The sequence below is a fragment of the Ambystoma mexicanum genome, chromosome 7q (assembly GCF_040938575.1).
Source record: "Ambystoma mexicanum isolate Mex_15411 chromosome 7q, UKY_AmexF1_1, whole genome shotgun sequence".
Classification (NCBI taxonomy): domain Eukaryota; kingdom Metazoa; phylum Chordata; class Amphibia; order Caudata; family Ambystomatidae; genus Ambystoma; species Ambystoma mexicanum.
Window position 1 is genome coordinate 622,720,920 of NC_090941.1, and position 13,256 is coordinate 622,734,175.

The following is a 13,256-nucleotide window of genomic DNA, read 5'->3' on the forward strand; positions in this document are numbered from 1 at the left end:
TACATCTGTAGCTAAAAAGATCATAATTAAAATTAGACAAAAGCATTGCGTATTAGGATTGGCTGACATGAAATGGGTGGGGATTAGCCACGTCTGAATTCACCCTATAAAGCAAGCTCGCTCTAAAGGGGAGTGGATACACAAAGCTTCCTGCGACTCCCGGTGAGCATATTTCATGCAGCATAAAGAGTTGGGAAGCAGAGCTGGCCCAGAGAGATGAAGGGACTGACAGCCATGTGTAAGAAGAGACTGCAGCTACTCATTTACCATAGCAGAGTAAATCCACGTTTTGGTCCCCAAAAATGTGGACATTTTTCACATTTCTAATGTCATGCTTGCTTCCTCATGTCGTGCTTTGAATGAACCCTTTTTAACCCATTTTTTCACACATTGTCCTTTTTTAAAACATTCTTTCTTTTTATGGTGACCTTTGACGATCAAGAATGGCCATGATGTATTTATTTTAGGCAAGCTCCTAGCTTCTCTATAGTTTGTGAAGAAGCATGGAGCTATGGTGTGTGGCAAGTTTGGGCAATGCACAGTTCACAACCTCTGCTCCTCCTTGCAATACTCCTATCCCGAATAAGTGTAAACACGTGTGCACAAGTGGATGGAAGGGAAGATTCCAACAGTTGAATTTGAACCGTTTACCTGCATCTTTAATTCAGGGCTTTTGATTGTTTTGTTAGTGACAGAGCTGTGTAGTGAAGTTATTGATAACATATGCAATAATATTGGTGCTCAATACAAAGCATGTCAGGTGCTGAGGGGTAGTGGTTTCTCTTGCACTAAGCAAAGAGATCCAACTCTCCCCGGGCCTTGTGTCTCATATAGAACTATTATCTGCCACAAAACCTGCCAGAGTGCCAGAAGGGTATATTTTCTGCCTCTGCGGTGGAGATCAGGCTCTGGCAAGTGGGGTATGGGAAGATCGAGATGCTTACAGTAGAACACATTCTGTATTAAAACACATAAAACCATATACATGCTACCAAGGTAACAGCACCCTGGCTTATATTTCAGATGCCCAACCCCATGCTCTTGAGAACTTTGTGCAACCTGCAGGTCATAACCTGCTCAGCATCAGATATTGTTAAAGGTGAAAATACTGATATGATATGGCAGGCTAGCAATAGGCTACCTTACTGAAGGTGCAGTTAAGTTGCACAGATTTAACACAACAAATCCTTTGAAATTCTGTGCATCTGGGAAGACATGAGCAGGTTAACTCAGCAGGCTCCTGTTGATGTCCCCCATAATGCCATTCTGTATGTCATTGTGAATCCCCTCTCTTATAATATCTATGTGATCCGCTGAATTTCAAGGGTTTTGTTGCGTTAAATCTGCACAACTTAACTGCATCTTTACTAAGATTCTTTCAGTGAATTTCCAGGGTTTTGTTATACCATAGTTTTACGGCCATGCCCACTGTACATGTTCCCCCAATTTGTTTCTTTTGGACCTAGTAGGCGGCCATGGCCACTATACATGTCTTTTGGTCCCGGTATCTAGGGGCTTTGGCCCTGACCAGCGAGCACAGCCTTTGGCCGTGCCCACTGTATATTTTAAAACACTACGAGCCACTAGACATGGCCTTCGGTCATGTCCACTGTACATGTTCCCCCAATATGTTTCTTTTGCACTCGCTGGGTGGCCACGGCCGACTAGACAGGACCTTCAGCCCTGGCCAGTGAGCATGACCTTCAGCCATGCCCACTGCATGTTATAAAACATTATCTTTCTTTGTTACTCACTAGCCATGGGCTTTGCCCATGACCCTTTAAAAGTTACCCCAATAGCTTTCTTCCATTCCCACTAGCCATGGCCTTTGGTCATGGTCAGTGCCCACAGCCTTCACCTGTGGGCACTCTACATATTGCTTCAATAGTTTTCCAATAGGTTTCCTAAACGGGCAAGCTAGCCTGACCTTAGGCCGTGGCCACTCCACTAGGCTTCTTTTGGGCACGCTAGCCATGGCCTTTAGCCATGTCCACTTTCCACATTGCACCCCATCACATGTTTGCCCAGTATGTTTTTTTTGGGGCCTACTAGCAATGTTCTTCAACCGTGTCCACTTTCCATATTGCACTATTTGGTTCCTTAAAATAACCCAGTACCCATATCCTTCAGCCACACCCATTACCCCACCTCACTGTAGCAGTAAAATTCCTCTTTTTTTCCCATAACCGCAGTTATATTTGCAATGTACTACAAATAACCCTGGTTATCTGTAAACGCCCCCAAATAACCGCAGTTATTTTCGAGTGACACACTTTCATTCCTGATCCCATTTTCTACTATAACCCTGGTTATCCCCAGAATAACCCCGGTTATGCGAAAACATTCAAGCTCTGAACTTAGTCCCTAGCCCCCACCCCCACCAACTCCCCATTTTCTCATCTTGTCCTCTTTCCCCCTCCATACCTCTAGCTTCATACCATTTCATTCTTTTTCCTCCTCCAAAAGGCATTTTTTCCACTTCGAATTTTCGGCTAACCCCGGTTATACCCATTATAACCCAGTTATCTCTCACATCGAGCGACAACAATGGCGCTTTTCCATTTCTGAAAAGCTGGCTGCATTGTAGGACACATATATAGCCATCATTTTGGAAGATGGGGCACCCCCTTCTCGGTCAAACATTTTAACAACTACTGGACAGAATAACCCGAGAACCCTTCTGTAAATTGAGTCAATGCTTAGTACCCACGTTGTTTCATACCTGGTCCATTTCTGCCCAGGGTTTTTTGCTCTGTGCTGCGCAGAAATGTGGACTTTTTCTATATGGGGAAATGAATGGGAGTAAGCTGAAAGCTGTTTTTTTGCATTCTTAATCATTTTTTCATTTTCTAACAAATCTTTCCCAAAATGTCCAATCTGGGGGGCCTGTGACAAACATTCTGTTTGCAAAATATCAGTCAAATCTGTCATGCAATTTTCGGGTTTCCTGTGGAACTTGATACTCAACTATAGTGCTGCGACTGCCGCACTGATATATATATATATATATATATATATACATATATATATATATATATATATATATATATAATTAGCAGAACTCTAAATTTCTCTTGAACCTTTGCTCACAGACCTCTCAACCCTCAGATCGCATCATCTCATCCTCCACCCTCCCTCACCTCTTCTCTCTTTCTTAAGCATTTGCTACCTTTGAACCTTTGATGTAGTGTTTTGTACTTGAACTTACTCCTCTGGAGATTGACTTACGGGTAGAATCTGGTAAAGATCCCCAGACAAGGGCCAACCAAAAAGAGTTGAGTTCAAACCTAGGCTGAATGTGCACAGTTGCATCAGAATCATGGAACCGGTACGAATGGCATGTACCGCAGTTGTGCACACCTTCTACTTACTTCAATGGAGTAGGCAGATGTGCCCCAAGCAAAGTGACATGGGAATGTTCCATTCATTGGCTGGTTTTCAGGGAGTGGTGGGAATCCATTCTTTTCAATCAGCTTTTGATAGAACAGAGCCGAAGACTTTTTCTCCAGCTTCTTGTTAGGGTTGGCAAAATCCACGTAGTACAGCCCACGCCTCACATTGTATCCTCTGTGCCACTCAAAGCCATCCATGAGAGACCACACCGTATAGCCCATCACATCAACTTTGTCATATTTTATAGCTGAGTAAAGGAAAAGAAGAAAGAGTCACTGAATTGGCACACAAGACATCTAAATAGAGAGACATTGATGTCAAGATATAATAGCTAGTGTACACCAGTCCTCCATTTTACATGTATACAAATGTGTTTCTATGCATGTTTTATTTCAGAATAAATAAATGCATAAAGTAACGCAAAGAAACAAAAATCGTCCAGAGCAAAGTGTATTAGCGACAGAGCTTGACATTTTAATTACACACCTCACATATTTTGTCATCCAACCTAGAGCATAGAAAGTGTGTGGACTGCATCGAGGCCACCGGTTGCTGAGTTGTAAGACTTCCTTTCACTACGATGCCCAGAACTGTCGATACCCATAGATTCAAACTTTGCTGTCGAAATGTGCATCTTGTCACGTGTTCCACATTTAATATACTACGTCTGTCAACCTAGACTATCACGTCGCCCCCGCGCCAACTTAATTGCTAAACACCATCTGCCACTCTTCTCTCTGCCACCCTGTACAGCTGTACCCCTCCTCTGCACTGCTCTGTATCCTACCCCCGCTTTATATCTGTTCTGTTGTTACATCTGAAAAGCGCTCCGTTATATGATATGATATTTTATTTATATCGCGCTCATACAAAAGTGTTTTAGGACAAGACCAAGCAACTGGAGGGGGACAAGGGAGAACAAAAACAACGATCTTACTAGGCCTAGTGACATTAAGAACACGCAAGTGCATGGAAAAGGGAAAAGGGGGAAAGTGTGTGGAAGGGGGAGAAGTGGAAAGTACGGAACAGAGGAGAGAACAGAATAAATAATAAGTGAAATAAATACAGGCAATGAAAAGTGGTAGTACAGCCAGCAAGTGGCAAGTGCATGATTAGTCAGATAGGGTATATCTGATAAATTATGCATCTGTACTGTTGTATAACTCTGTAAAGCGCTCCATTGTGTATCTGTATTGTTGTATACATCTGTAAAGTGCTCTGTTGCGTCTCGAAGCTAGGTCCGCGCTCAATAAATACCATAATAAAAATAACTATAAAAGGAATTACACCAAAGAAAGATGGAAGCTTCAGCTAAAGATAGACTTTCCCTTGCTGCCGCATTGCATACACCAAAATCACCTCTGGCAGCATAGAGAGGTCAGCTGCCCTCGAAAGCTGCTCTTTTATGATCCAAGATCGATCCGATCCTCCAGCCTCTTTGTTCCTGTGATGAAAAGACGGGGCTGCCCACCCATAGCCACCTTTAATTCCCTAACATCACTCCTCCACCCAATTGTGATCTTCCCCTCACTCACTCCTTTTACTCACATGGGGTGCCATGCATTAGAGAGAAGCAAGCATCCACCATCTCCCCTAAAGTAAGAGGTCTTAGGACTGCCAGCCATATGCGATACCGAGGGGTACACTACTTGCCATTAAAGGGTGAATTATTTTCTCTTTCTTTTACTTAGTGCGAGACTGTCCTCCTCATACTTTGAAATACTGCTACCTTAATACATGTATTTCCGAAGCATACCTGAGAATCCATAACGAGGTCAACATAACCTCAAGCTGAGAGGGTAAGTCTGCTTCAGCTCAGTGGCATTCCACTTATGCTGCAGAGAGTTTAACTCAATAATTGGGCCAAGGAATTTCTTTTCCCCCCTTTCTTTCCTATTATGTCGGTGGAGGCATCGCAAGGGAGTGCACTTTCCACTCTTTTCTTTCGTGTCCCGAGTCATTTTCCTATCATGGCTGTGGGACTGTTACTATTCAACTGCTGAAGATAGGAGCATTGATAGATCCAGATAGGATTTTTTTTAATTGGATCCTAATCCTCAGGGGTCACTCAACTCAACTCTTTTTTGGTCCTGATGAAGGCAAATCTAAATTCTTTCAACACCAACGAAACATAAAGCCCCATGTGATTGATATAAATACACACATTTGAGGCTACAGAGTTCTTTCGAACTGTCCTGAGCTCTATGTAGACCCCTGAGCCCATTCAGTAGTCCACGAGGCAACACTGAAGTGCTATAGAATTTGTGATTGTTTAGTTAGATACAGAGGTACAGCTTTGCTCATGTTATGTTATCTTTCAGATCTGGGTCTCTGCACAGGGTCTCCTCCTGTGTCATTGATCATTAATAAGTGTAATCAGAAAAGTCATTTTACTAATTGTTGTTTGTTTTCTGATTCCGATATATGTGTATGTGGAACTTAGATATGTGTTGTTTGAGCATAGCTGTATCATTGAATACTTCACTATTATTGACATTTGTGCTCTGCACGCACCGCGATAATCTTTTCTTGTAATGTCTAAATTGTATTATTTGATGCTATAAACATGTTTGAATCAATGCATAATAAATTGCTTCTTGCCATGGGCAAGGTGATTATTAATAATATATTTAGAAATATGGTTTTCTTCTTATCCCAGATTTTGATCTGTACAATTTGGGTGAGATACATACCACTTCACTGACATTGATTAAATAATAGGAATTCATTTCCAGTTATAAATCACTTTCCTGTCAGGACATCTTTGTGTATTTTCAGGTGCTTGCCATGCAGGCAGCCATGGCACTAGCAAAATCACATGACCCAAAATACAAGTGGCTTGCTGTGCCCTTGCGCCTTCGTCGCAATCTGTATTTCGCACTAAACCTGTAAAAACAAATTTTCTCTGTTGAATTATAAATAATACAAAAATTGAACAAAACCAATAATAAGTGAGCTAAGCCAATTATAAAGTAACTGAAAACAAGAGTAATATGATGTAGGTCAAGTAGACTATGTCATGTTAGTTTGTACTGTGCACCGACACCACCGAAGGACAGTCTCCAGGCGCTCAGAGCAGGTTGCTTTGGTGCACACATCACTGATGTGTACCATGAAGACATGTCCATATGTATGGGCAGTCCTTCATGTGTAATCGCTCTGCCCAATAAAGAAACCGCTCTTTTCTGAAGACACATCCATGTGTCCCTTTATTTCGGAAGTTGTCTGCAAATCCATAAGAAATAAGCTGGCAAATGCACATCTCTCGCTATGAGCTTTCACCACAATGCAACAAACATAATGCACCCCCTGCATATTTCTACTTGAGAGGTAGAGCTGGGGAAAGGATACAGTGGTAATGATGTCCCTTCACCCCCACACACACACATGCAGAAGCTTGAATGTGTTAATTAATTTGCAAAAGCACAGCGAGGGAAGTAGTCTCTTTCATGTAGTCTCTTTCAACTGGAAAGACCCTGGTCATCCACTACAGACAATACAAACACAATGGGAGTACCACTCTAGCATGCCGGGTATGGTAGCAGGGCGTCCTGCCCCATTACCCAGGTGTGTGTGATGACCGAGTATCCCCCCAGACCACCACCCGGGGCTGCATCACATATCGGGTGGCATCATTTGGGCCCCAGGGTCGCCCTCGCACTTCTACATTCAAGCAGGAGACATTGTCACATATTGTCACATTTCCCCACCTTACTTTGAGCCCTTCTGCCTCTTGGATTCTACCATAATAAAATGCTGGGATAAATCATGGTGCCACAGAAGTCCATATTCTTCATGGGAGAAGAGATGCGAAATCATCAACAGTCTGTGTGTGCCCAGCTGACATTCATCCGGCGCATGCTAATAGAGGGGCTCAGAGGGTTCTCTAGTGAGGTACCAGAGCGCAGGCTGGCTATGGTACAGGAGGCCGAGTGACCAGGGAGGAGTTGAGAGCAGCGACTCTTGACCTGTCTGTCGTCTTTGACACCATTGATCAGGCATTCCTGCTGAATCGCCTCGCTGCAGTCAGCCTCTCTGGGGCAGTGGTGTCCTGCTTTACCTCTTTTTCTCTCGGATTGATCGGAATCTCTATTTCTTTCACCTTTTCAGTCGACCCTCCTGCACTATCCTGTGGTGTTCCTTAAGGCACTGCCATTTCCCCTATTCTGTTTAACTTATATGTCCAGCCTCTTACAGAGCTCATCGTCTCCCATGGCTTCACTTGCTATGTCTATGCTGATGACACACAGATCCTGGTTCATACGGATTTGACTGCTGTCAGGCTTAGGATGTGTTTGGAGGCCGGGGGAAGGTGGATGTGTTCCAATTGGCTGAAACTGAACAGGAAAAAGACGGAGGTTCTGGTGGGTGGTTCTTCTGAGGCTGCTTATCTCTGGTCACCTCTATTCTGGCACCTCGATGTTGGGCAGATGCCCCACCCCAGTTTCAGTGGTGAATGATATGGGGGTTAAAATCACCTCCTCCTTATCTATGGCTTCCCAGGTCAGTGCTATCTGCCAAGCTGACCATCTTAATCTGAAGATGCTGTGGTAGGTGCTTCCATTCTTGCATCACCTTTACGGGCTCCGGTAGTTTCCTCCTTGGTAGTGTCTTCCCTGGACTATTGCAATGCGTTGTTCCTCTCTGAGCCTGCCTACTTCATTCGATGCCTGCAGATCCTGCAGAACTCTGAGGCTCATGTAGCATTCTCCACCGCTTACGGCACCCATATTTCCCCGGTTCTTGGTAACCTTCATTGGCTCCAGGGGGGGAAAGGGTGCACTCTGCCTGGTTTTCCGTGCCTTTCATGGGACTGGGGAAGTCTATCTCTAGTGCAAATTTAGATTCTATGTTCCTCACCACTCTCTGTGCTCTGCTGAGATGTTCCTGTTTGAGGTTCCTCATTTCAAGTTAGCCCGGTGGGGGGGGGACTCAGTCCTTGTCAGTGGCGGCTTCAGTATTGTGGAACCCGCTCCCTCACTCCCTTCGGAGGATGGGCGACATTATGTCATTCAGGAGAGGCCTGAAGACCTACCTGTTTTGGCCTCTTGATGCAGCCTTTTTCTGATGTTGGTTGGTGCCATGATGCCTTCTGGAGACTGCTGCACTTTATAAGTTCAGAAAATAGAATTAGAAATAGCTAAGGAAAAGCACAGGGGTCTTGGCAAGGAGTTTAGGGCACACAGGGAAGAGCTGGCTGAAATGCACAACTGCATGTAGAATGCAGCCCATTGGTCTGGCTACACATGTGACAGCATCCTTAGGCCGTGGGAGCAGTTCATCACATAGCTACGGCCCTTGAGGTTTAGGTTGCTGCAATGGTGACTGGCTCCAGTTTGGGTACATGCTCCTCCGTGTCTTCAATGGACTTGAATCCCCCAGACCCTTGTAATGCTCCCTTAGCTGAGCCAGTTAATCGATAGCAGGTGCCATGATAGTCGCCGGCATGCCCACAAGTGACATTTGTTTTAGAAATATTTAATTTATGGGCTGCCTGTTTTGCTGGCCATGGTTCACGTTTTGTGAATTGTCCATGTTTCTTTGATCCATTATTTTGACATTCTGTAGTTAAGAAAAATGCATACTTGGTTCTTGAAGCTGTGTTTCATTTCTCTAATGGGTCACTTCAATGGGAAATAGGGTTGCGCCTAATCATTGTCATGGGTTGGTGAATGGCTATTTATTCAGATAAGCTTCATGAGCGATGTGTATGTTGGCATTGGCAATTGTACAGGTCCCAAGTTTAATGGTGCTATCCATTTCCAATGGCCAATCTACTTCAGGGTGGCAGACCGATAGTTAGTGAATTGGATGTTGAATACCAGTAGGCCTGCATGGCTCACGCATGAGGGCCTGTGTATGTCGGATACAGTCACTGTTAATTGGCATGACTCTTGTAGTATCTAATTGTTGGAATATGGAAAATGAATGGTTTAAAGTGGATGGCTAGGGTGCATGGGAGTCAGTTAGAGAGTGAGTGGGGAGCAGCAGTGGAAGGGAGTGGGCATACAGAGCTGGTGGGGCATATTTGTAGTTGACTCAAAGACGTACGTCTACCTAACTGACTCCAAAACTATTACGGTGTGATTTCGGAGCATCGCATGGAAGAGCTCTCCCTTAGGCACAGTGGGAAAACTGACGGCTGTGATTCGGCAACCAAGACAAAGAGAAAATAAAGAGGAAGGTACAGACCGTGGTGTGCCAAGCCGCTGTTATGTTCCAAATTCCCGACCGAGGTGTCGGCGGGAGAATGGAGATGTAGGCCTTGGTCAGCAAGGCACCGCTTCGCATCTCCAACGGGAGCAATAAACACAGACACATGTGCGTTGGTGTCTTGCCCAGAACTGCTCACGCGGAGCGGGGGCAGGGCTTTTATTCAGAACGCCTTGCGTCACCGCATTATTTTAAACAAAACATTAACCAACAAACATTACTTTGGCAAACTGTTTTAAACAGGAAGTTAGGTAGTCTCTCGATCGGGTCTTCTACCACACATAGTCTCTGAGTCTGGCCGGGGCCCGGGGCGTGGTTCTTAAACTATATCGTCCTCCCCTGGGTGCACACCCCTGGCTCCCATCGTGTTGCTCACCTTCATCATTCGGCTCACCCAGTTCTGGTTCACTCTGTGGCTCCTCCATGGTCGCTTCATCTTCCGGGTGGTTATGTCCCTCCTCCATGGGCGGATCTTCTTCTTCCTCTGGTTGTGGCTCTCCGTCTGTCCATAGATCCTTTGGTACTGCCTTGAACCAGGACACATTTCTCATTACTTGTCTTTGTCCCCTCTTGGCTGTTATCATGGTGCAGTGCCTCTGGTTCACAGTCCATGGGACGGCATTGTATTGGGTGTCTAATTTCGATTTCGATGGGTTCCTCACCATGACCACTTGATCACCAACTCGGTGATGGGACCTTTGGCATTCCTTTTGTTGCTCATGTGTGCATTCACCACGGTCCTCCTTAGTTCGGTGCGTTCGTGGTCATACGTGTGTGTGCTCATGCTCGAATGGTGTGGGATGGATGAGTTGATGATCGTTCCTTAAATCATGTCTGCCGGTGGTATTCCTGTAGTGCTGTGGGGTTTTACCCTGTAGTTCCTCAGGAATCGGTATAAGTCCACTCTCCAGGGGCTTGCGTTGACGAGCGACAGGCGCAAAACTTTGTTCATTGTCCGCATGAAACGTTCAACATCGCCATTTGCCTGCGGCCACCTCCGCATTATGTGGTCGTAGCGGATGTTGAGTTCAGTGAGATATTTCTTGAATTCTCTCCCTGGAACGGTAGGCCGTTGTCACTCCTAATCCTACTCGGAAGTCTGTGCGTTGCGAACATTTTCTCGATTGCGGGTATGACCGCCTCAGCTGCTGTGGAGTTGACGATTTCAACCTCGGGGTACATGGAGTGGTCATCGATCGCCACCAGCAGGTATGTGCCTTCCTGTAGTTTGCAGAAGTCTCTGCTGATGGCATCCCATCTAGCGGACCCTCACTCCGCTGATAGGATGGGTTGGGGACTTGGCGGCGCCCCTGTTATTTGGCATGGGATGCAGGTGTTGACTAGCTGCTCGACTTTTCCATCTATGTGGGGGAACCAGATGCGGTGCCTTATCCGGGCCTGTTATGGATAGGTCCTGTCTGACCGTGAAGATCCCTGTGAGTAATTCTTTGGCTTCTACTTTTCTGTTGTAGATGTTTCATAGGAAGGACTTCCATTGTCCCGAGATGATCGTGTCTTTCACCAGATCACAACATGGGTCACTTTGCGTGGCCTCTACGATGTCTTCTATTCTGATGGCTTTTGGCTTCATAGTGTGTACCACCTGGCAAATGTGTTCCTCCGTCTCCTCCGCCACATGTATTTCCCCCGGTGTGGCCACTCTTGGGTGTCTTGACAGGAACTCCGCCGGGTTACCACTGCCTGGCTGATATGCTAGCTCGAAAGTCATATTGTTGTAGACGTAACAGCCACTTTGCAATTCTGGCAGGGCGATGTGTTGAGGTGCCTGTGAAGATCGGGAGTAGTGGTTTGTGGTCGGTATAGGTCTTGAACTTTCGGCCGTATAGATATAGATGAAAATGGCGGCATCCCCACAGTACTGCGATCGCTTCTTTTTCGATGTGGGAGTACCGTTGCTCCGTCGGTGTCAGTGCGCGGGATGCATAGGCAATCGGCATCGACTCTCCTGTGTTAGCCACCTGTATGAGGATGGCTCCCAGACCCACGGGGCTAGCGTCAACATACAGTTCTGTTGACAGTGCATGATCGTAATATGCCATGGTGGTGTCTGCCGAGAGTGATGCCTTGATGTGTTCAAATGCTTCTTGGCAGGCGGGCCCCCAATCTCATTTCGTGCTGACCTTCGTGAGTTCTCGAAAGGGTTCTGATAGCATGGCCAGGTTCGAGATGAACCTTCCGCATAGGTGGCCATTCCTAGGAAACTGCGAACCTCCGTTGATGTGGTGGGGGGTGAGGCAGCCTGGATGTGCGCTACTTTTTGGGGGTCCGCCGAAATGCTAGCACTGTTGAAGATGTACCCAAAAAAAGAGATCTCATCCTTTAGGAACTCACACTTTTCTTTGTGAATTGTCAACCCAGCACTCTCTAACCTGCTGAGTAGCATGTGAAGCCTCCTTACGTGTTCTTTCTTATTTTCTTCATTAATGAGAATGTCATCACTGACGTTTTGGACCGCCGGGATGTCGCGTATCACCGCCTGGATTGTTTGTTGAAAAACTTCAGCCACCGAGGAGATTCTGAAGCTGAGCCGCTTGTATCTGTGTAGGCCGATGTGAGTTGAGAATGTTGTGATGTACCGGGAATCACAATGTAGTTTCAGTTGGTGATATCCGGCGTTCAGGTCAACCTTTGAGAATATCTTGGATCCTGTGAGGTCTGCTACTATTTCATCGAGGGTCATGGTGATGTGACGCTCCCGTTCTATCGCGGCGTTGGGGTGGTGCATGTCAATGCATATTCTCACTTTCCCGGGTTGTTTGGGCTTCTTGGTGACAACCATGGGTGACACCCACGGCGTAGGCCCAGTCACCTCCTCGATGAAACCCGCCTTCTCCAGTGCCCGAAGCTCCTTTTCCACCTGGTTCCGTATGTGAAACAGCGTTCTTCTGTGTCGCACTGCTCGTGGTTGGACAGACTCATCGATGTGCAGCTTGATTGACTTCCCTTTGAGGCATCCAATCCCTTTGAGGATGTTCGGGTATTTCTTGAGAATGTTGTTGCTGTCTTGTGAGTCGGTCACTTCGCATATGAAGCTTATCAGCCCCAGGTCCTCTGCGGCGTCTCCGCTCAGAAGACATTCAATGCCTGCGTTTACCACGTAGATTTTTGACTGTAGTTATTTTCCACCCTTGCTAAGTGTGGTTCGGAATCTGCCTACTATGGACAGTGGAGTCTTGCACCCATATGCAAACAGTAGCGTGTCCGTCGATTTCAGGGCAGGTTGGGGCCGTATTTTCTGAACGTGGTCAGTGGCATGACGTTGACGGACGCCCCCATGTCTATAGTCATTTGCGTGTCTTGCCCTTGGATCGCTACTTGGCATTTTCATCTTCACAGTTTCCTTTTGGGTGTTGGGCTTCCATATTTTAGTGCAGAAACTAGGTATACTTTCCTTTCTTCCATTGGTCATTTGCAGCTTCTTGCTGAGTGTGTGCCACATCGTCCCCTTCCTCCTCAGTCGACGAGTTTGCGGTTTCGACGTGGCGGGTGCTGGCCTGTTTCTTTTTCTTTCCTCCATTTTTGTCCTGGGGTGCCTGCGGTTGCTGTTGTGGTACCCCCGACGATCTGCACACTTTTGCGTAGTGGTCTTTTCTGCTGCATGCCACGCATGTGGTACCTTGGGCCAGGCA

The 13,256-nt window shown here is 46.1% G+C and overlaps 1 protein-coding gene across 2 annotated transcripts in view; it reads right to left on the reverse strand.

Annotated features, from left to right (window-relative positions):
* Positions 1–13,256, reverse strand: part of KL (klotho) — a 386,312-nt gene that overhangs the window by 47,322 nt on the left and 325,734 nt on the right. For both annotated transcript variants that reach the window (XM_069639279.1, XM_069639278.1), the window contains exon 3: positions 3,372–3,640. In XM_069639279.1, coding sequence (XP_069495380.1) covers positions 3,372–3,640 — 269 coding nt within the window. The remainder of the gene's footprint in view (positions 1–3,371; positions 3,641–13,256) is intronic.